Below are 24,373 nucleotides of genomic sequence, written 5' to 3'. Positions count from 1 at the left end.
CTTTCACTCACCCCTAGTTGAAAACTATAGCCAATAGTATCAGTGTTAAATAAGGGGAAAGGTAGATAAGTAAGCATTTATATGAGGGGTCCCCAAACTTTTTACACAGGGGGCCAGTTTATTGTCCCTCAGACCGTTGGAGGGCCAGACTAGAAAAACCTAACCCTAACCTGGCAGCAGCGTACACAGTGAGGAATACCCTTCCCCAGATCGCCACTCACCATGCTGACGTATTCCATCGTGCAGCCACATAATCCTTTGTGCAGTGCTTCGTTCTAAGGCACTATGCAAAGGATTATGTCACTGGAAATAGTACTGTATGAGAGCAACGCTGTGCTTTAACATACAGTGCTCCTCTCACTGACCAACAATGAAAGAGGTGCCCCTTCTGGAAAAGTGGTGGGGACCAGATACATGGCCTCAGGGGGCCACATGTGGCCCACGGGCAGTAGTTTGGGGACCCCTGATTTATGTAATGCCTACTGTGTGCCAGGCACTTTGCTAACAAACATTCTTATTTGATTTTCACAACCTCAAAGAATGTGAAATATAAAATAATATAAATTGGAAGTGCTAAGTATTTAAGTGTTTCCTGGAAGTCAACAGAGATTGTTTTTAACATACAAATCTGGCTTTTTTTTTCTAAGTAGAGACAATCTAACTGAAGATAAAATCCCAGTTGTAAACGGGAGGAGATCCTCATAAAGGCCAGGTGAGCAGATGGTGCCACAATTGAGAAAAGCAAAAGGAAACTTTGTGGGAAAAGACAAAGAAGAGCAAGAAAACAGAAATTTAAAAACAGCATAACTCAAGTAAAGATATAACCCAAGATAGGAAAAAGTCACTGAAGAGAACCTAGGGTAGCTTACTGATAGTGTTGGTGTTAAGTAGGGATAACTTGTGCCTGTGGTTCTCTAAAAACTGTCTATGGACTTGTGAGAGTCCTTAATATCCTGTCAAGAGGGTCCAGGCAGTCAAAACTATTTTCATAATAATACCAAGACAGCTTAATTTCTAGGGTGGCAAATATTTAGTCTCCTGACTCCTAGAGTCCAGAGCTCTTTTCACTAAAACAATAATTTCATGGTTCTGTATTCTGCTTGTATTTTATTTCCAAACCAAATCCAGTTTTTCCAAATAGGATTTTCAAACCAGGATTATAAACCAGTTTGGTAAACTAATTTGGGGGTGGGAGGGAATCAGTTTGTTAAGAGGGTAAGCATGTTTCCTAATCTGGAAAACACAATCAAGCCACACAAATCAAGCCTTTAGAAAGGCCAGATTTAAGGTTTCTTCAAAGCTCTTTAAGCTTTCTCAGCTGGTCTTTGGTGTGGATGGCTTGCATTATCTTCTGGGCATTTAAATTCTGGTCTAAAATGTTGAATTGTGTTTGGTTTTGCCTACATTCCTTTGTTCACTTTGGGTCCTGAGAACAAGGTATATTTTTAGCTCTCTGCCTTGCTCTGTTATATATGTGGTAGTTAAAGTCCTCAGGTGCCAAACCAGTGACCTGTGCTGCCCTGTGAGAGCCACAAAGGGTTCCCTGTGGATAACTCAGTGCATTTTAATTGCTGGGCCTGATTAATAATGCTTCAAGTCTCAAACCCTTCTTTCCTTCCCAGAAAGTTAGTTCAGTTAGTTCAAATTTTTCCTTGGTCCTCTTGTGCATATTTCTCAGGCTCAACCAACTCCCAAAGATATTGTCAACTTATTAAACAAGGAGTCAAAATATGAGTTCTAGTTCTAGTTTTGATACTGAATAAACTTTGACAAGTCACATACCTTATATAGGCGTCACTTTCTTCATCTGTATTGGTAGGAAAGATGGCTTAGACTAGATTGTCCTTGAGATCTCTTACAGCTCTAAATTCTATGATTTTATAATGAAGTTCAACTATCCTTAATATAGAAGAAGGAATATAATAATTCATCAAGACTTACTTTGAATGGAACCAATATCTGGAAGATTGTTTGATCAGAGGAAGTGCTATAAAGTCCTTTCAACTTGTTCAATCCTATGAGATATGAATTTGCTATCTATATTGCTTGTCTCTTGTTTTACAACTAATGAGATCTAGAAGCATAGTATAGTATACAGAAAAGAGACCTAGTCTTAAGTCAGAAGATCTGAGCCCATGTCCTGACTCCTAAACTTACATGATCCATCTGATTTTCAGCTTCCTCATCTGTGAAAAGGTAAAACAAAGATAAATCCCTTACAACAAGGATTCTTAATCTTTTCTGTGTTAGTGGCCCATATAGCAGCCTGGTGAAGGATGGACTCCTTCCGAGAATGTTTTTAAATGCATAAAATACATAGGATTACAAATTAAACAATTATATTGATACAATCATCAAAATAGTTTTTATAAAGCTAGTTTGTATATCTCAGACTTCAAACCCCTGTAGACTCTCCCCTTTATTAAACTTCCTTACTTGTCAAGGTTACCACCAATCTTCCAGGCATTAATTTCAACTTCTCATTTTCCCTCACCCCACATCAGCTGCAAAATCTTGCCACTTCTATTTGCACATCTCTCCAATCAGACCCCTCCTCTCTACTCATGGCATCACCTCTGTAGTCTCTCACCTAGACTATATAATGGCCTAACTGATCTTCCAGCTTCAAGTCTCTCCTTACTCCAAGCCATTCCCCACAAAGCTGCCAAAGTGATTATCCTTCAGTGTAAATTTCACTGTATTATTCCCCAATTTAGTTTAATAAACTCCAGAGTTTTCCTAGTGACTCAGGAAAAAAAAACAACCTATAAAACCTGTCCCTTGGAAGAAGCCCTTAATGACCTTTTCAGTCATTATACAGTACTCCTCTTTGCAAACTCTGTGATCCAACCAAATAAGCTCCTCTATTTCTCATATTATGACACTCCTTTGTTCCCATCTCCATGACTATTATGCATTCCTCACCTGTCTCATGGAATCCCTTATTTCCTTGAAGATGAAGGTCAAATACCACTTTTACAGTCTTTCCTGATCCACACAACTGTTAGTGCCCTCCTACTCTATCGTGTATTTATTGCTCACATATACATACTTGTCTCTCCAAATAGAATGCAAACTCCTTAAGAATCAGTATTGGTTTTTTTCCCTTGGATTTGTATCCCCAAGGTTTAGCAAAATACTTGGCCCATAAATGCTTGTTTATGGATTGATTATAGGAGTGTATCACAAAATATCTCTCTATATATCTCTATATAAAATATATATTAAAAAATAAAATTTTATGTACTGAAAATATATTTATATATCAAAAATATATGCAAAACGCTTTATAAGCTACAGTTATAGACAAATGCAAGCCACTATTAGTGACATAATTATAAATTGAATATGAACATTAAGTTTTTTTATGTGTATACATATATACACAACATAGGTAAGACAAAATATTCTTCCTCTACTATAGGTATATTGTGTTTGAAAGAATGAGTCTCATCAACTGAGGGATAAACAAACTGCAGTATGTCAATGGAATGGAATGTTACTGCACTGTACTTATGGGAACAATGAACATGATATATTCAGAGAAGTAGAAGATATGTGAATTAATGGTAAGTACATAGAACTTTGAAGCAGTGGATAGAACTGTGGGCCTTGAGATAGTAAGACTCATATTCATGATTTCAAATCTAGCCTTACTTAACTGTGTGACCCTGGACAAGACACTTAATTCTGTTTGTCTCAGTTTCCTCATCTGTCAAATGGACTGGACAAGGAAATGGCAAACCACTCCAGTATCTTTGCCAAGAAAACTCCAAATAGGGTCATGAAGAATGAAACATGACCAAAAATCACTGAACAAAAACATACAGAACACTGAAAATAATATACACAAAGCAAAAGGGGGGGGGGGAAGAGAAAGAAACTGAAAATTGAATACTTATGATCAAGTTCAGTCCAGAAGAATGACTAGAAAATGGACTTCATTCCAATCTTTGCATAGGTGGGGGACTTATATATACAGTATGGTATATTACATATGTTAGACTCAATTGATGTACCAAGGAACTTTGCTGAATCATTTGGTTCTCTTTTATTCTTTCTTAAAAAGGAAAGACGATTTATTCAGAAATAAAGATGATGTAAAAACAAAAGGAAGGAAGGAAGGGTGGGAGGGAGAAGGGGACTTGTATCAATGTATATTTCAGAGGAATCTGGAAAGTCTCTCATTGGATTTGCAGTCAAGTTGGGTAAATGACTCTAATCAGAGAATACAGATACAGTTGTTTGCTATTCTCTTATGCAGTTCTCTTTCTTGCCCCTGATCCCTGTCTGCTCACTAATTCTCATTTATCTTGAAAAAACTTCTGGAGAAAAGGGCATGAGTTCCATTCCTTAGTGTATTACAGGTACTCTGCTCAAAAACTAATATTAAAAATATTTTCCATTATAATGGCTACACATCATTCTCAATCTCCTTAAGTTACAATTGCAAACAGAAAATTACATTTGAATAACTGTAACTAAGATGTTCTTTATCTCTACATAATGAAACCAAGGCCTGTAGCACAACCCTACTAATTCTCTAATAACACCACCAAAATCAATCATTTTATTACTGTTCAGGGAGTAGATATAAACTTCCTTAGAGCTTCTTCATTTCCCTTAACTTATAAAATGTTTAAATTTAGGCTCTTTCAAGCCAAATCAGAACCCGGACTATTCAGACAATTTATAGATAACTCAATTATTTAAGTTTTTACAGAATAATGGATAGAAAGGTGGCCTTGGAGCCAGGAAGATATGGATTCAAGCCCTACCTCTGGAACTGGCTAAGATTTTGGGTAACTCACTTGATCTCTCCGAGTTCTAAAGAACTAGGATTTCAGTATATGTAAAAGGAAAGGGGTTGACTTCCATTAGTAGAATTTCCTCACCTGCAAGTTCAATATATCAATGACATCATAGATCCAATCCTTATGTCTAAAAGATACAAAACACTGTGATAGCCACTGGCAAAGGCATAACAAAATTAAATAAACAAACATATAATTAGCATCTCTCCTGTGAGCAGTGCACTGTGTCAGGTGCCTAGGAAGATTCGAAATTTGGAGAAACAAGTCTCCATCTTTAAGAAGCTTAGGGAATAAACCATCAACACATAACTTTTATAGACATTACAGGAAAAGCACAGTTACAAAACAAAGGACTATGTAAAGTTTGAGGGAAAAGAAAATTTCCAGTTGGGGAGGGGTAGATCAGGAAGTTTTCTTCCTGGCATTTTGTGGAGATTTTAAAGATAAGTTCACAAGATAAAAATGGAGAAAGTGGCCATTTGAGGCACAGGGAACAGTCTGAGCAAAAGAAAACAGTTCTTTAGATACAATCTGTCCCTGGCCAAAACCCCACTATTCTTATACTCTAAGGAGAAAAAGGAGAAATAATTCCATTCATTTTCTAGCAGTTTTCCAAAAGCTCAATTCAACTTTTAATAGAAAAGAATTCAATTCAAGGGCTTCTAGGTGGCACAGTAGATAGTGATAGGCCTGGAGTTGAGAGGACCTAGATTCAGATCTGATCTAGCTAAGAGCAAGTCATTTAACTTAACTGCACTTCTGTCTTAGAATTGTTACTGACAGAAGGGATTTAAAAAATTAAATTCAATGAGCACTTATGAAATACTCAATATATACATATATAATATATAGTTTGCATTTTACTGGGTGGAGACAAGGACTGGACCTACAATTTCTTGGTGTAGGGAACTCCTGGTGAAAAATCTTTACCAGTGTAAGTTGGCACTTACTTTGCCCATTTAAAAGTCTCAGAGAGTTAGCTAGAGGACTGATACGACAACCAGGGTCAAACGTCCATCAGAGATGGAGAACACTCTAGGAATAGGAAACATTTGTGGCAAAGGTATAGACTGAATGAATGGGAACAAGTAGGCCAGTTTGGCTGAAACATTTATGATGAGGTAGAGTAGTGTTAGAGTCTGGAAGCAAAAGAGAGAAAGTCAAGTTTTTTAACGAATGGATTAATAAAATCTTTACTTAGAAATCAGTTTTTCAGTTGTGTGGATGACGAATTGGCTGGAGAAACCAGCCAAGGGAATCAATTAGGAAACTGCTGTATAGTTCAGAGGAGCAGTATAAAACAAGTTGGTGGTCTTAAGACTAAAGAAAAAAAGGTAGAATAGATACGGGATCTCCTGATGGGAACCAGGGGAGGAAAAACAAAAAGTGGAGAAGGAATCTGTTTCTAAACCTGAGTTAGGAAAGATTGGTGGTATTCTCAACAGAAACAGGGAAGCCAGGAAGAAAGGAAATATGGAACTTGGGTTTCTCTTTGAAACAGAGACTAAATGGGCTTTCCAAATGCAAAACGTAAATTTTAGCCCCACTTCAAAAGCTCCCAGGCCCATCGCTATCTGTCCATACGTCACTGCCTCTACCTTCTCGCCTTTAATTAGACTTTTCAGGCTAATCCATACAAAATTAGTTATCTTTATTGACTATCTAGGTAAGTGTTGCCCTCTAAACTTAAGAGGCATAGAGTACTTAATAAACGTTAAATAAACGATTACATTACTGGGGTCAGTAAAATTTACATTTAAAGCTCTAAAAGCTGATTGGCCCAAAGGGTACATAGCAGAAGCCTCCTAGAAGATCAGCAAGGTAGACACTCCCTCTCCTCGACTTCCAACAGGTGGAGCAGATGCCTGGGAATGCAGCCTCAGTTTCCGAATCATCTTCCCCTTACCTGTAACCGTCTTCCCAACCACCTGACGCTTGCAATTAGTTACCTCCCTGTGGCATTTCGGATGAGTTCGGATGATTCCTCCTGGTGCCTGGTAGACTCGGGGAAACTTCCTGAGCCGGAGCTTTGAGCTCTGGGTCCGAGGCAAGGAAAGGAGCGGATACCTAAGGGGCGTAGAAGGCCTCGTGCAACCCCACGCCGGCCTCTGTTAAGTGTTTCAGGCGGAGATGCCAGGATAGGTGGAGCAGCAGGCAGGACACCGAGATTGACACTTCCGGGGAAGAAGTTAAGAGTTCAACCTCCAGGGTCTAGAACCCCTTTCCCTCCATTCCCCCACCCACCAGCCTTCCACACTTAAATGCCAAAGAAGCAAACATCCAAGACAAATCCGTCAAGAAAAGCACTTCATCTATTGCCATGGGTTTTGAAATCCTCCGTCTCCTCCTCAAGCATGCCAGAACTGGAAGGGTCTTCATCAGCTCTATTCTTCTTGTATTGAAAAGAAACTGAAGTCCAGAACCTGAGAAGGGTTTGAGTGGGTCCTACAGGAAGTGCTTCGGCTGGCTGGAGCCCCGAAGCCCCGAAGCCCCGAAGCGGAGGCTTGTGCGTGAATTCTTAAGTCCCCTATACTAGCGAAGGGCAACTTAAGCAGCAATCACCGAGCGAGCGCGGGCCCGCCAGCCTCTAGACAGCGAAGATGAGAAGAATGGAAACCTGTCTCCCACCGCGTAGTCTGGATCCGCCTCCCTCCGCGTAAGGCGGAAGTAAAGGGTGGGGAAAAGAAGACCCACTGGGCGCTCTTAGGAGTGGGGAGGAGGTCCAGGCTGGAGGCCAGACCCCCTTTAGGGCGACCCCGCCCCAGCTTGAACCGCTGGCTGAAACAGTGGCCCTAGGTAACCCCTCCTCTCCTCCCCTAGGAGTACGCACCAGTGCCAAGCCCCACCTCCTAGCTCTCCATAGTCACCTCGACCCCACCAAGCTAAGATCAGGAAAATGCACCGCCCTTGCCTCCACCCCCAGGCACGCGCCTCTTTGGCTTCAGCTAAGCGGCAGCTGTTTACACCTCCCTCTACGTTTATTTTTCCCCGCCCACCTCCAGGGCCACATTTCGCTCTCACGCAGGCGCTGAGCACGCCGGGAAAGGGGGCGGAGGGTGTGTGAAGTGGAAAGCTGAAGAGTACAACCAAAAACCTTTTCTTAACGCGCCTCTCCGTCCTGATTTTGCGCAGGCGCAGGTCGCGGAATCTCTCCACCCCACGGCCAGTCCCGCCGCCATATTTAAAGGGCGGAAAGTGCAACCAGTCGGGCCGCAGTGTGCGTGCGTGGGAACGGAGCTGCGCAGCGCAGTCGAGGAGCACCCGGATGTGGTGCTCTTCTCCCTCCGCCCCCCCGCGTTCCCCCTCCCTCCCCTTCCCCCAGAGGCCCAGGCCCCACAGGCAGCGGCGGGAGGCTGAGGTGGCAGCAGCGGCGGCGGCAGCTTCGGTGCTGTGTGTTAAGGAAGGCCGAGCGGACCACGGGCCAGGCCCCGGCCCCGGCCGGCTGTGGCCATGAGCGGCTCGTCGGGCACCCCGTACCTGGGCAGTAAGATCAGCCTCATCTCCAAGGCGCAGATCCGCTACGAGGGCATCCTTTATACCATCGACACGGACAACTCCACCGTGGCCCTCGCCAAAGGTACCGGACCCAGCGGGCCCCGGACATCCGCCCAGCCCGCGCTAGCTCTCGCCTCAGCCCGGCCCGCGCCGATCCCTCTCCCCTCCCTCCCCTAGCTCGGATCCCGGCCTGCGCCCCCTCCCCCAGCCCCGCCGCGGGGCCCACTCGGCTCCAGGCCGCCCCCGTAGCTGACCCATGTTCTCTCTGGTACCGATCCTCCTCCTGGGCCACAATTCGACTCCTCCCCTTAGTGGGTCTTCCCCCAGCTGCAGTTCTCACCCTACTCTGCCCCTCCCCCCAGCTCCTCCACCTTTATGCACTTCTTTTGGCTCGCCCCAAACCTTTTTTCTTTGGAGTCTGGGCGCCTTCTGATTTCCCAGAAGCCCCCACCCCCTCCTCCTCATCTCTCGTGTGTCTCTGACCATCCAGAGGGAGGTGGGAATCTGATCCTCAGATCCTGTTGTCTGCTGCACCTTTGGGGAGAGGACAGACAGCCTTCCATTACCCTTCCCCAGCTCTCACTTGATTCTTTGATTTTCCCTCAATCCCCAGCTGTCTTGCTTTTTTCCCCAACCTTAGTCTCAAGTGAACTTGACCTGGAAAGATTCTAGGAGACCTACAGCCGCTTAGTTATGTCCCAGGTCTTGTATCCGCCCCTGCTGCACTCTTTACCTCCTTCCCATACTCTTAGATCTCTTTCCTGAGGCTACCCTCAAGAGCTCACCTGCAATGGAACTGTCCCCTTGCCCACCCCACCCCAGACCCCCACACACACTAGCACATATGCCAGCATAAAAGGTTTGGTGATCTGCCACATAGGATTTTTCTCATCCCACCCTTTGGGGATATCCCCTTACCCTCTCATCAGGCCTCTGTGGCTCTGTGCCCAAAAGAACTCTATGGTAACTGGGAAGAATAAGTCTTTGTGCCCTAATATTGTTGCCCTTCTAGGTAGCCCTCCTTCCTTTTAAAGTCTGTGGTCTTCCTAACTAGCCCTCTATAATCCTCTTTCCCTGGTACAAAAAGTGTTTCTGGGGAACTGGTTTGACACCAGTTAACCTTTGCCCTCTTTGGCTACCCCCTATTTTCTCCCCAACCCACTAACCCTTCTACTTAATTTGTGAATTTCCCTGCCCTAACACATAGGCACAAAGGTCTTAGTATTTCCATTGAATGGAGCCTGGTCCTAGTAAGTGGAGTATTCCTGATCTCTGACTGCTAAGCTCAGATAATAAATATCTAGAGGGGAGGGTGATTGGGGATGCAGGCTTTGACTTCAGTTTTGGTATTATTTCTTTAAGTATATGGGGTTTTATCCTTCTCTACTTTAGTAGTTTCCTGTCTACCATTTGTAGATGTGATTCCCTCAGAACAAAGAAGGTGCTTAGTCGGGTGGTATAAAGGATGCTTTTATATAGCTCTTTAGATTTGCAAAGCACTACCTACCGGTCACTTCATTCTATTCTAACCACTCTGGAAAGGAAAGAGAGTGCTGTTACACCTGTTTTCCTCATTTTGCTGACTAGGAAACTGAGGTTGAAAGAGGTTAAGTAAGTGACTCTGGGTCAGACAATTAGTGAAGGTCTGAGATGGTGTATACTAGAAATCGAAGAACCTATTCATGGAAATGGGGGTGGGGCATGTGGATGGCAAGGTTGCTGTAGGCTTCTAGAACCAATTAAAGGGCTTAAACCTTGAGACTGCACAAAATCCAGGTTTTAAGATGCTAAAGTAGAAGGATGTCTGCCTTCAAGAGGACTCTCTTCAGTTCGTTTCACATGATTGAACTGCGTGTAAGCCAGGATTTTCTCCCCAATGTCTTTTTCCTATCCCATCCCAGCCCCATAGCTGGTAACTCAAATTGTAGTTTCTGTAACTTTCTTTATGTGATAAGTCCTACCAGTCTGTCTTGGACCCCTAAAAGAAGCATCAAATAAGTAAGATTTATAGTGAAAGGATTTCCTTTGTGGCTGTTGCTGTGGTATGTTTTTATATTGTATGATGGTAAAAGCAAAAGATGGCTCTTTTGTGGTCTTTACTCTTCATTGAAGGAAGTTTAAGGGGCAGGTAAAGTAGGGTTGATCATAATCTGACTATACTTTGGAGTTGGCAGTCATTTTACAATTTGTTTAATACCTCCCAGGCATCCTGCTTATCTTGTGGAATTGTCAAAAGGGATCAATCTGTCAAAGTTTGTTTCTTGTATCAGGGAAGATAACAGGTCTGCAGGACCCAATTAATATAGTCTTGTAATCTGTATTGTTGTGCATGTTTGAATATTTTCTAAATGAATGAAGACATTGCAATTTAATTTTTTAAAAGAAAATATATATTAGGCATTCTAAGTGTATGTGTACACATTTTACTTATGCTCACAGTGCATTGAGTAAAATGCCTGCATCTTGTAAACAGGATGAACTGAAATCTATCATGTTGTACCATAACAATCTCTTAAAGCATATAAAAGCCCTGAAGTCCTTAGTTTATAGGGAGTTGTTTCTTAGTTCCTCACTCTGTGAGAATCAGACATTAGTTGAATTCTGAAGTACTACCTCAGGTGATGCCAGTTACAGGTGCCTAATATATTCCATTTGTTTTAAATGTATTCATCTTAAGAGGTGTTTTTTTTTGTTTTTTGTTTTTACTATTGACCCAAATTCTGGATACCTTTTTAATATCCATTTTTATTGTCACCAGAGTTTAAATGGCATTAAATTGTTGGGGAAAGTTCTTTTACTGACACCTCTTTTTTTGAAATAAACTGGCTGACTTCTCAGAGTAGAGTACTAAGATTTAACTCTTTTCTTTATAATATGATTGAAGAGCAACAAAGACAGAATTTTTTGCCCTGTTTCCAGTAGGCCTAGTTCTGTAGAACACTACAGTTATTCTCTTCATAGGCTTTCTCAAACTTTGCTTATTGCCAAATAAACTACAAATAGGTATTGGATCCCTTTTGAAAATATATGTATTAAAATGAACAGAACTCCAAGGTTTTGTAAAGAATTGCAATAATAATAGCTATTGTTTATTGCTATTGATTTGTTGCTTTAAAGTTTACAAAGTGCTTTACACATATTCTTATTTTCCTCATAACCACCCAATGAATTAGGTACTATTATTATCCCCATTTTCCTGGTGAGGAAATTGAAAAATTGAAGATGAGAGGATTAGTGACTGGCCAAAGATCACACAGCTAGTAACTGGCTGAGGGAGGATTTGAACTCAAGATCTTTGACTTCAGAACTCTTGTCCACTGCCATTTCATATACTTTTACCTCAAGAAGAAACCTTTCAGATAATAGGAAGGATTTTAAATCATTAAGACCTCAGTATAATCAGTGTATAACATCCTAACCTTTCTTCTTTCAATTCCTAAGTGAGGTCCTTTGGTACAGAAGACCGTCCCACTGATAGACCTGCTCCCCCAAGAGAGGAAATTTATGAATACATCATTTTCCGGGGAAGTGATATCAAAGATATTACTGTATGTGAACCTCCAAAAGCTCAACACACACTCCCTCAGGATCCTGCTATTGTCCAAGTAAGTGTGTTATGTTTTTTGCTGTTTGTTTTCCTTAAAGCAGACTTCAGTGGGAAAGTTTTTGTCCTCTAGAAGTTTTCTATCTTTCAGAAGGCTTGATGGTTTAAGCCTGGTCTCTTACTAGTGGACCCAGGAAATAAAATAGATAACAAGACTTGTAGAAGTCTTAGTTAAAGAAGTTTTTCAATGCTAAAAGAGATGTCATTTATATATAGCCAGAAGGCAGTTAACTTTATTGGGTATGCTATATGAAGTCATTGAGTTGATCTTATGTTGGCCAGCAGTGTTTTTGAGCTTTAAGGATCAACTACCTAAATTGGATTTATATTGAATTTGAAATCTTTTCCAACTTTATCACTGTGTTTCCAGTGAAATGTGTCTCCTTGCATTAGCCCCTGTCCTCTCCCTACAATATTTTGGGCACAAATTCATGATGGGAAGGAGAGGAGGGAAATTATATAGAAGGAAGAATTACCAGTTTCATTAAGACAGTTTATAGCTATAGTTTGCTAGCTTTTAGTGACACTTTAATTAAATTTGCTCCTCTGTAGAGATATATGGGATAATTTTCTTTTTCCCCCTTTCTAAGCACATTCTGTGTGTTTTCAGTTATAGTCTAGCACCTGGGAGTGAATCTTGTATATTAGTAGGGTAATTATGCTTCATTCTTACATATTGTCTTGTTTAGTCTTCCCTGGGCTCCGCCTCTACATCATCCTTCCAACCACATGTGCCTTACAGCCCCTTTAGAGGTATGCCACCCTACAACCAGCTTGCTGCCAGCTCATTACTTAGCCAGCAGTATGCAGCTTCCTTAGGTTTAGGTGAGTAAAACTTCTTTACTTTGTTAAGCTTGATCCATATTACATTTTTATTAAGTATGGATACCAGCAGCTAAGAAGCAAAAATAAATAGATGCTAATTATCTTCACAGTACAATTAGCAGTTCCATATTTTTTATTTCTATTCCTATTTCTAGAAAAAGTTTGTCTTGACCAAATTACATGGTCTGTTTACATAATGACAAAAAGTATAAAGTGTAAAAACCTCTTTCAAACATCAGTATAAATAATTTGGGACTTATTCTGAATTTTAGAGTTCCTTAAAGGAAATTAATAACTTGAGCTGTTAATATTGCAGTGAGACACCTTTAACTTTAGATGCATATTGCTAAAGTTCCAGACTTTTTATTTAATAAACCATGCTCCTGTAATCTTTTGAATTTGAGCCATGGAATGGTTTCCTAAGCAATTTAAGTGCAACTTTTAAGCTATGTTGAATTTTTTCAGAATTCAGAATGGATACAGTTTTATTCAGTAGCATAAATGGCTCTCTAGTGAAGCAATTCCATGCTATAACTCTTTTTGTTCACACAGCTTTTCAAATGAGTTCAAAATTCCTGGTGATAACCTAGGCATGATTACTCACTGATATCCCAATAATAATGTCTGATGGCAGGGAAGCATCGAGATTAAGAACAAGACTATTAGAACTATAGGTCATTTTCTATTAAAATTTCTGTTTGTCTTGAGACTGTTTTCTAATATAACAGATTACATTACCACCCTGGCTTGCTGCTTGTCTTCAATATTGTTTGTAATAGCAACCTGGCCTGCAAGGGGTTCCTTGGATATCTTTCCAAGCTTGCTGTACGTTAGACTAGTATCTCATTACTTATTTGTATGTTTTCTCTTTTTGCTCTTTTCTCCCTTATCTTATTTTAGAGAAGTTGGTAAGCCCTCCAGCCTCAGCCGCTGCTTCAAGCCCTAGTTCTTCTCCATCTCCACAGCCTGTTTCAGAGCTTGACATGTCCTCAGAGCCACATCAGCTCTCTTCTAAGGGTAACGGCAGTTTTGGAGAACTGCATCTGTCTTACAAAGCTTGCTTAAGAGCAAGGGGGTAAAACTAGTAGAACAGAATGACAGTAGCTGTAGTAAATGCTCATGTCAAACTAGTGTTATGCTTTACTTCTGCTTGACAGAGCATATAGCCCTTTTTTTTAAAAGTTAAAATACTAGGGATGACAAGGAACTGACAGTATTCTCTTCATTCTTTTCATACACAGTGTTTGCCTTTCATCAATCACTTTCATGGCAAATCACTTGTGAATATAAGGTAGAAAAATAACTATTAGGAAAGAAATAGCTTCTGGTTTTGACCATCTGGATCAAAATAGTTTGGATCAGAGAGCATGTATCTAGATTGGGGACAATTCTAAAAGCCAGTATATTAGAACTGTTAAGGTACATTCATATACTGCTGCATGTGATCATTATTATGAAATGTAACTTTTCTGTCCTGTTTATTGAGACTTATGAACCATAGGAGGGAAGCTAGACTTTGACATGTCTCTAAATCCTAAGAAATTAAAGAATAATGTCTTGAAATGGATCAGTACATGTACCATGACACTCAACTTATTTTTGCGCTGATGGAAATTATCTACTTTGCATTTTGAGGTGGGATTTTGTAAGGAGTTAAGTAATTTTGGTAACATCCCATTTCTTAAACTGCTTGAATCTCCAAAGTTCTGTGGTATCTTTGAAGGTAGATTCCAAGGTCCTTGAGCTTAGAATGGATTTTTAAATGTGAAATAATGACAATAACTTGCATTATTTCATACAACTACTGTCAATCTGTCTTACTCTGCATATTTTGAGTTTGAATATGACATTGAGCCCAGCATTTTCTGGTTACGATAGCAGTATATCACATCTGCATTTTAAAACTATTGAATAGTTTCATATTATTAAGATTAAGACCTTTTAGGAGGTACTGTTGCTCTTGGAAAGATGGGAATTAAAAAAAAAATTAAACCTGTCTGATGTTCTGATTTCTCACTGAATTAAATTTACATGTGAACAGGCTTAAGCAGTTGAAACTCTTGAGACTTGTTAACAAGGAAGGCAAAATGATGGACCAGACAAACTTATAAATGAGTTAAAACTCCATTATGGTAAATAGAATTACAGAGAATTTTTAGGATTGTAGCATCTAGAACTGAAAAGAAATTTTGCAGCTCTTAATTCAAGCATCTAGACTTTGAAAGGAACCTTAGGTCTTCTAATATAATTCCTTTATTTTATAGATCAGGAAACTAAATAGTAAATGACTTGCCTGAAAGTCACACAAGTGTACATAACAGATCTGGAATCCTTTTTTTAGAAAGTAATTTTCTAGTCTATTTGACATTTCCTCATCTGTATTTAGTGAATTTTCTAATCTCTATTCCTTATAACAAAAACCTGGTTTTTGCTCTATAGGAGAGGGAGAGAAGGTTTTAATGTTCAACCAAAACAATCCCCCAAAATTACTTTTAAACTAGGCTCACCCTCCCCACTTGGAACATTCCAGTTTCCACATAACCTCCCAAACTACCCCATCAAAATACCAAGCCCCAAGAATTTGGAGGAAGCAAGTAGAGGAAGCTGAAGGTATGTGTCTAAACATATTTGCTTTGGAGAGACTAGGCTTAAGTTCTTTTACCTCCAAGTGCTTTGGATTGGAAATATCTTCTAGCAAATCTTCTCATGAGAATATTCTACTACAGAATACAGAATTGAATGTCCTTCTTGAGTTTTTCAGAGCTGAATTTTACTTGCATTAAGGGAAACTTTGGGGATAAGAGATACCATTTCAGACTGAGTTTGTCCCTTTTACTTGGACTTAAGGTCTTTAGATACAACTAACATTCCCCTAAAATAACTTCTGAAATGATTTAATACTTGTGTTTTCTATCAAGCTATAGATTAGGACAACTATTCTTGTTCATTTTTCACCAGGATAAAAATAACCCTTTGTAGGCTGATTTTACCAATATTTTAATACTCTAGGTTACTCAGTATCATAGAAATGTATCATGTCTTTTAATGACCATAGGACTCTGATTTAGATGAGCATTATGATAATAATATGGAAGTAGATATTGATCAATGATACATGTAAAACCCAGTGGAATCGCTCATCAGCCACAGAAGGGGGAAGGGATGAGGGGAGGGGAAGAACACAAATCATGTAACCATGGAAAATATTCCAAATTAATCAATTAAGTAAATAAATTTAAATTTAGATGAGCATTATGAGTTTCCAAAGTTGGAATAAGCATTGAGACTAGTTGGATGTTTCAGTGGGCTGTGACTTACAGACCTGGCACCTGCATATCTCTAGGGAAGGAACTCTTCCAGTAAATGAGTTTTGCCTGAGTTTCAATAAAATCTCTATAGGTGGGTGGTTTGTTTCTACTTCTGATGTGCCAACCATAAAGGAAAACATGGAAGGCTATAATGTTTTTTTGTTTTTTCCTCTGATTTTAAACCCTGTTCTCTTCTCTTAATTCAGGAGCTGGTTTTCCATCCATCCCAGTACGTAAGAGTCCCATGGTGGAACAGGCAGTCCAGACTGGTTCTGTTGATAACCTGAATGCCAAAAAACTACTACCCACCAAGCCTCCCATGGGGATCCAACGCAATGGTCGCCAGGTCCAACCAAACAGCAAAACAAGTGGTACTTGAAATACTTCCTCTTTGTGTGTGGCTTCCGTTATCTGCCACCGCATCCCCCCCAATCAAGGCAACATATTGAGAAAGAGAGTTGAGAGTGTGTGTCTGTGGCTTTTTACAAGGCATTTGCTTAAAGCATAGAATCATACTTGGCATCTTTGATTATAAACCTGTAGGTCTCTGACCTCAATATCTTTCCCCTAATCTTCTCTTTTATGCCATAGATATAGTTCAGCCAGTAACTGTGCAAAATCAAGGGCAGGTGAATGATGAAAACAGAAGACCTCAAAGGAGAAGATCAGGTAATTTAGTTTGGGAGTGACATGAATAACTAAAGTTGAAAATTGATAAACTTTTAAAAATCTTAAGTCAGCAATACTTAAAGCAGGTGCCCAATTACCCACTGTTACATTGGGGTCAGAGTAGAGAGGAGGGAGAAGAGGCATGAGGCAGCATATCTGGAACTTGCATAAAATCTGATGTCTCTAAAAACGGTGATTCCTTTGAAGGCCTTCAAAGATCTAGTTGTTGTTTAGAGGTACTCTTCTATGGAAGTTTGTTGATTTGTTCTTACCTTTGCTTTTCTCTTCCCAAAGGGAACAGGCGAACAAGAAACCGTTCCAGAGGGCAGAACCGTCCAACAAATGTCAAGGAAAATACTATTAAGTTTGAAGGTGACTTTGATTTTGAGAGTGCAAATGCTCAGTTCAACAGAGAGGAACTTGACAAGGAATTTAAGAAGAAACTGAATTTTAAAGGTTTGATTTAGCTGTATTTGACTCTTTATGGGGAAATGTTTATAATACTTCAAGGTGTAGTTGCCACTTTTAATTGGAATAGTGATACGTCGAGTGCTTCCATGATAGTGAAGGGAAAGCCATATCATAAATAACTGAAGATTCTGAACCTAAAAAAAAAAAAAAACCTTAGAGGAAATACAAGGATAAATAGATCTTACCAAAGAAAGGCAGATTAAGGTTTTTTAAAGATTCAATTTCTAAACAGTTGGCACTGCTCAATAGTAAAATGGCACTGTCTTAATTAGTATGAGATACTGAGTTCCTTTTACTGGAGATTTTTGCATATTGTAGGAATTTAGTCAGTGTTTGAATGAAAGCTCTTTCATTTTGTAATGTGATTTGATAGCATTGATTATAAAAATTGTAGTACTTGTAAATTCTAAGAACCTCTTCTATTTATTGACTATTAAACTTTAAAAGCAAACAAATGTCTGTTGCCCCTGATTTCCTAATTTAGTCACAATGATTAATATTTAAGTAGCCAAGTTGGTTTATATATGTTGGGTTTTGGTGGGGAGGGGGGAAAGGAGTCATATGCTTAATTGCAGTGAAATGTAGCAAAGCAAAGTAAATAGCTATGCTTAACACTACAAGGTAATACATAGTAAGCATTGAATCTGTGTACCAGTATGTAGACTTTTTCCAGCCTAATTCAGAATTTGTGGAGATCGATTCTTGGTCATATTTCTACACTGGTTTGAATTATACGTTCCTTCTAGTTGACTTGTCATTATAGTTAATATTTCTCTATTCTTAGATGACAAAACAGAAAAAGAAGAGAAGGGAGATCCAGCAGTAGTAACCCAGAACAATGACAGTACCACAGAGGAGGACCTCCTGGGACCTAATTGCTATTATGACAAATCCAAGTCATTCTTTGACAACATATCTTCTGAACTAAAGTCCAGGTAAAGGTGTGAATGTAGGGAAGGAAAAGGATTGTTGGCTGGCCATTCCTTAAAGATTCATTTATTTAACTTGGGCAAATGCTTTGAAGACTGAAACTTAGAAACCTGATACAAATTAAAATCCCTCTACAATGAACTTTGCTGTAGGATGCATAAGCCCTAGATGATGAACACTTGATTTGAGGAATTACAATAAAGCAGATTCTGGCCGTTTTAAAAAATTAGGCAATTTTAAGTTTGTCCCCTATTTGCATATCACTGAATCTCCTCTGTTTCTCCACTTAATCTTTGTTCATCTGTCAGCTGTTGAGGCTAGAGGGTCACTTAGATAAAGAGTTTTTATGTACTCTGAACTGGCATTCATTTGCTCAGGTGTATCTTAGTTCTCATCCAGGATTTTAGAACTCAGAACCAAATCTCAGTAAATGATGTTAAAAGTAAAAGAACCTTAGAGATACACTGACTCTCTCATTTTACAGATTAGGAAACTTGGGCCTTAGGAATTGATAGATTTATTTAGGGTCACATCCATCCTCCAGATAATAGGAGAACTCAACCCAGTCTTCTCCATATCTAGTGGGGTTTTTTTCACCATAAACACAACTTCTTAACCAACCACTTAACCAATCACAACCACTAGATAGTGTACTGGAAAATAGCATGGAGCTGTTTAGTCCTGCAAATAAGACTTATCTACTTTTTTTAAGCATCAAATAATTCAGCAAATATTTACTTAGTGCATGCATTTTTCACTTAGTGCTTACATTTTAAAAAGCTGTTTATCATTAGACAACAGTAATGACATGAGGGAAAATATTTTTCCTCTTAGTTCTTTTGAGGGATTTAGTTTTATGTGTTAAAACATACCTCAATTCTAACTTAGTTCTAGGCGTACAACATGGGCTGAAGAAAGGAAACTCAATACAGAGACCTTTGGAGTCTCAGGAAGATTTCTTCGAGGCCGTAGCTTCAGGGGAGGCTTTCGAGGTGGAAGAGGCACTGGAGCAGCCCGGCGCAATCAGACTTCCCATAGAGCTGGTACTGGGAGAGTTTAAGAGTGTAACTCTATGTAAGTATGAAGGAATTAGCTATTTCATGCCTAGTGAGAAATTGGGAGTGTTTAGACTAGAACCTTCCACTCAGCAGCTAATCTATTAAATTTGGCTTATTGTCAATAAGAGGAAAAATTTTAGGCATGTATTTCATTTGCCTATGATAACTTGGAAATAAATACAGAACTACCAAGTAGTCAGAAAACCCACTCTTTAATCAGGAAAAAGGGATAGGTTCATTATTCTGACCACCACACAGAACCAAAGGCTCTGGGATTCTGGGAACCATATCCCTGGGAGAAGACACAGCTCTTAGTGCCAACTCTGAAGAAATACTGACCCTAAGAGTCTCTTTATACCCTTTTGGAAAGCCTACAGAGACTTAACCACAAACGGGTGTGTAAACCTCTGCAGTCTAATAGCTGTGGTATTAGGGAACAGTCAGCTGTAACAAATTAAAGGCAAAGGTCAAACTCAGGAGCTGGGCTTCCAGAGAGGAAACTTTTACTCAATAGAGAAGCCTTTCAAAACAAACAGGTACTTGACTTTTAAACAAAATAAGTGTTCTTAGTACTGAGGTTTCTCAAAAGTAAAGGTAATCTAAGAGAAGCCTTTTTCTGTACTAGAAATGGCCAAATTTAGAAAGGGAGCTGACCAGGGGAAGTTATAGCTATTTTCCTCATGGAGCATAAATACACAATCTTGGTCACTATCTTTTCTCTTGCAGGCTAAGTGGCACAAAGGTGATGCTGTGTATATAAGAAAACATTGAAAATGCTGCACTTAAAGTGGGGAGAAAATGGGTCACTTTGTTTACTACTTTTTGGAAAGTCCCACAGTACTACTGCTTATCGTTTGGACTTCAACTGAACTTAGACTTGGTCTGAGTAAAAACCACTTGTTTTTTGGAAGTGTTCATGGGTAACCTCTTTGAGGTGTCTTGGTCTCTTTCCTCCTCCCCTCCCCCCCTTTTGTTTTCTTAAAAAGCACAGCCTAATTTTAAGGTTTTCTTTTGGTATTTTGCAGAAGGGTTTCTGTATTTAGAGAGGGTTTAATTAAATCTTTTTTTTTTTTGAGACAATAGCTTTTAAAAGTAGAACCAAGTCTCATTAAAAATAAGCCAATTACATTTTTAGTAACCAAACTGACCCTTTGGTGCTGCTGGTCTGTCACTCCCACTTCTAAGAGGCAACATGTTTCAGTAACTCTTGGTGTCTGGAGACCTGGATGCCCAGTACTAAATGGGGTTAATGAGTACTTAGGGTGGTTTGGGGGTGGGTTGGGAGGGAACATTGGGGTTGTCACATGGATCATGTATAAGCAAGTCACAGAGTACCTAGGGTAGGTGTCAGTCACAATCCAGAGATGAGTTGTCAGAAGAGGAAGAGTTAAAGTTGACTTCCAAGAGGCCCTGTGAATATTCAAAGCTAAGGGTCAGGGATATAATATGCTCATCCCTATGGGAATTGATGGGGATATAAAACTCAGGGCTAACCTCCCTAAAAAAAAACTCTTCACCAGCCCTCCTTGTCGCTGCCAACCTGTCTCTGGTACATGCTGCTTACCAGTTATGTGTTGGACTTGGCATAACACTCTTGAATGCTGTTCTCATCCACTTAGGGAGGGGGGAGGGGGAGCAATCTACTCCTCAGTGGAAGTTGAGTTGGCAAAGGGCATGTTTCCTCTAAACTGTAAATAGTTCCATTGGGGTTTTTTTGTTTGTTTTAAAAGGTAGGGGGGAGGGGGGTAACATAAACTTGTTGCATGAGTAAATGGGTTACATCTTTAATATAGGCATGTGCCCCTCTCTGGTTGACAGGGCATTTTGTTGAAAATAAGCACCTTGGTAAATGAAAACTCCCTTAAAATAGCTACAGAAGTTTTAGTTATGCATTGACTAAGTTACCGTAAAAGCTTGGGTTTATTTTTGTAGGAGTTAATTGCTAAGAATTAGAAGCATAGCAATGGGGCTGCTCTGTTGGAATATTGTAAATTATAAATAAAACATTCAAATGTTTAATACTTTTTCTTCTTGGCTTAATCTCACCTATGATTTCCCTGTCCCTCCACCCTTCTTCACTAAATCATTTCATCGATATGGGGGCAGCTACTGATTCATGTGTAGCTTATCTCTTCTTATTTAGAGGCGTTTTTCATTGGTCATCAGTGACTCTTGGTATAAAGATTTTCAACAGTAGAGATAAGCCTTAAAATGAGGCTTAATTGCCTGTTTTTTTCCTCCTTCACCTAGTAGCATAGGTGACAGAAATCTTTATACTTGTGGTAGCAAATTAACTACCTCCTCAAACATCCCATTCTGTTTTAGTGATTTTTTTAAGTGACCTTTTCCCTTTACATTAAGCGTCTAAGTATTGCCATAATTTACCTCTTACCCATTTCCCAATATGTACATTATGGAATCAAGAACAAACTTCTCAAGACAGCCCTTAAAACATACTTGGAGATTGGTACCATCTACCTGCATTTTCTTTATCCCCTTTATTCTTTAAAATACTAGAAACATTTTTCACCCTCTAATTAAAAAAAAAGGCCCCAAACTACCCTTATTAAAAGCATAGTCAAGTAAAACAGATGCTCAAATAGGCCATACCCTAAAATGACTCAATTCTGCATCCTGAATCCATCAACTGTTCAAGTGGATATCATCATGCCCCCAGTTTTATTCTCAAAGCATGGTATATTATGTAGAACAAGAATCCAAGTCAGCTTGGATTCAAATTCAAGTTTGCCGTTTACTACTGCTGTTACTGAATGAGACACTCCATGTCCTGGTCTTAGGATTTCATGTAATGTAATGAATGTAAGGGTTTTGACAGTGTCTTAGGGTTCTTTCCAGCTTTAAATCCCAAGAGGCTTAATAGTTCCTAGTTGGTTTTTTTTTAAACCCCTATTAATGTAACTACAGTTTTTAAGTTCTCTTTTCAGACATCCTACTGGAGTTGAACTCATTGTACCCAGTACTAAAAGTATTCCAGAAGGCCAGAGAGCCTGTTTGTTGAAGGCGATTTCATTCAGTACATTATACAAAGTTAAAGCCTATGATGACTAGCTTCTTTTGCTATCACAGTTGAACTTGGGATCTAAATGCCCCCAGGTCTCTACATTAAATTTTATCTCAATTCCTTCACTTTAAGCTCCTTATAAGCAGTTAATTACTAGCCCAAGATCTCCTATCTAGTTTCACTGCTGAGACAAAATTCAAGCCCCCTAAAAATGATGGCTTCCAAGAAATACTGAAGCAATTGTTAGAACAGGTTAACTGGACTTGACCACTTTCTGTAAGACCCTCAGAAGCAATCTTGGCTACAGTGATTTGGCTTCAAGAAGCCAACACTAAAAATTTAGTTGGACAGTTAAGACCCATTGGTCGATTATCTTGCTATGGGGCTTTGCTTTACCAGGGAACCAGTGAAATCATACACTGTTAAAAACCAATATAATCTTAGAATGGCAAAAATTAACCTTATCGCCTAGACTGGTGATGAGCCTCAGAGGAGGGGAAAAGCCCTCCCATTGGGCTACTGGGTGAAGTAAGGAATGTCAGTCAGGAGTGTAGAGGGGGAGGGGAGTGACCAGAGGGCACAATGTTTTGCAGCCTACCTCACCCTCTGCATTTCCCACCATTGGGCTGCTGGGCAGAGGGGCGAGGCATGTGAAAAAATGTTATAAGGCATAGTGGAGAGGGAGAGAGAGGGGTGCAGCTTTGCCAGTCTCTGCCTTTCTAGTAAGGGACTGGCAGGGGTAGGGGCAGTGAGGGCAGCCAGGTGCCCACAGAACACAGAGTGCCATAGCGTCACCAGTAGTGTCAAGATACTCTTGTGACCAATTTGGCATGAGTATAAGGAACTGTACATACTGCCTTTTACTGATTCCATGGAACTGGGATACCTCTGTTAACGGTTTTCTTAAAGATCGGCATCTCTGAGCTTTAGCCCACTGAGCAATGAGAAGGCCAACAAAAACTTTTACAGTTGGATGTATTTGGATCTATTTGGTCCTGTATCAATACATTTTATTTAAATACATCTCTAGATTTTTGAGGTTGGCTTTTAAAACTATCCCTTCTGGTTTTTTATAGCTGCTAAATATCTTCTCTTTGATCATTAGTACAAAGGCTTGACTTAAGTCCGATACTAATTTTCACACTGCACATGCTTGGTAATAAAACCACAAAGAGTTGTAATTCTGTAGTAATATTTGTGGCCAACTGAATACAAATTCTATAATAATTAAATTCACTTCACTGGGCTCCACATAATGGGTGTTATTTTCCTCAGTGCAGACTAAATATATTTAAGCTAAAATAGCTGCTCACCTGTGACTAATGTTGCTATTCAAATTTAAACATGTGATCCATTTTGGCTGTACCTGTATTGGGGATCAGGCTATTGCCTCTAACAAGACAATGAATATTTTGGTTGAGAAAGTGAACCACATTTGAGATAAAGTTATTAAGTAGCTGCAAAAAATAAAGCTTGTAGTTTTTTTTGTCATCCCCCCCCCATTTAGGGAGTAGGAAGAAAGAAAGTTATGAACCCTTCAAAAGCAAATTAAGGATGGCAAAAGGGAGCGTTTTAAAAGAGATGCAAATTTTAGAGAAAAAATTCCAAATCTACAGGGAAGGCCTGAAGAAGTAAACTTAACATACATGCCAAGAATATAAAGCAACACTAGCATTAGAACCATGCTCACTTGGGTTCATTATCCTCTATTTTTTGCAGGATGACTACTTGGAAATTCCTAGTTACCTTTAATAAGCTGGAAGAAAAGAATGGACAAAAAAAGGGTAAATCTGAGGACCGGAAATGAAACATTAGACCAATAACAAATATATTGTTAACATTCTAATAAATGGTCTCAACAAGTGGTCTATATTTCTAATAAAGTGGTATCCTATACAAAGTTGAGAGATTCATTGTTGAAATGTATTCTTTTAAATGCTCAACAATGGTAAGTCTTTTAGAGTGCCTCTGGTGCTTATGGTGACAGCCCCCCTACCCCCCAATTGTTCCACCCAAACAGGGACACATGAAGATAAACTCAATGAAAATTTAATTTCACATTTGACTAGTGGAATAGAAATGAAATGAAAATGTGAAAATGCCAAAGTAAAGAGGAAAAAGAATTGCTTAAATTTGAATTGGGAGTTTAAGCCCACATGATTGTGTCATAATGGAAA

General features: G+C 39.5%; 1 protein-coding gene across 2 annotated transcripts; it reads left to right on the top strand.

Annotated features, from left to right (window-relative positions):
- The first annotated feature begins 7,879 nt into the window (after positions 1–7,879).
- LSM14B (LSM family member 14B) lies at positions 7,880–24,096 on the top strand. Of its 2 annotated transcripts, none has more exons than XM_056812884.1 (10): positions 7,880–8,391; positions 11,751–11,914; positions 12,603–12,738; positions 13,639–13,755; positions 16,253–16,417; positions 16,638–16,715; positions 17,010–17,171; positions 17,971–18,121; positions 19,005–19,190; positions 23,916–24,096. In XM_056812884.1, exons 1-9 carry the CDS (start codon positions 8,265–8,267, stop codon positions 19,174–19,176), a joined length of 1,272 nt encoding a protein of 423 aa, XP_056668862.1. In that variant the 5' UTR covers positions 7,880–8,264; the 3' UTR covers positions 19,177–19,190; positions 23,916–24,096. The 2 variants fall into 2 exon arrangements, with proteins under 2 accessions (XP_056668862.1, XP_056668861.1); XM_056812883.1 differs by lacking the exon at positions 23,916–24,096 and adding an exon at positions 19,901–21,193 and having other exon boundaries at positions 7,902–8,391.
- The last annotated feature ends 277 nt before the right edge of the window (positions 24,097–24,373 follow it).

The sequence above is a fragment of the Monodelphis domestica genome, chromosome 1 (assembly GCF_027887165.1).
Source record: "Monodelphis domestica isolate mMonDom1 chromosome 1, mMonDom1.pri, whole genome shotgun sequence".
Taxonomy (NCBI): Eukaryota; Metazoa; Chordata; class Mammalia; order Didelphimorphia; family Didelphidae; genus Monodelphis; species Monodelphis domestica.
This window is presented reverse-complemented; position numbering and strand designations above follow the sequence as displayed.

Bases quoted from the DNA above. Each gene is read 5' to 3' on its own strand.
- LSM14B (XM_056812884.1), top strand. From the start codon at position 8,265: ATGAGCGGCTCGTCGGGCACCCCGTACCTGGGCAGTAAGATCAGCCTC. The intron at 8,392-11,750 runs GTACCGGACCCA...TCAATTCCTAAG, and splicing joins CACCGTGGCCCTCGCCAAAG to TGAGGTCCTTTGGTACAGAA. The intron at 17,172-17,970 runs GTTTGATTTAGC...CTCTATTCTTAG, and splicing joins GAAGAAACTGAATTTTAAAG to ATGACAAAACAGAAAAAGAA.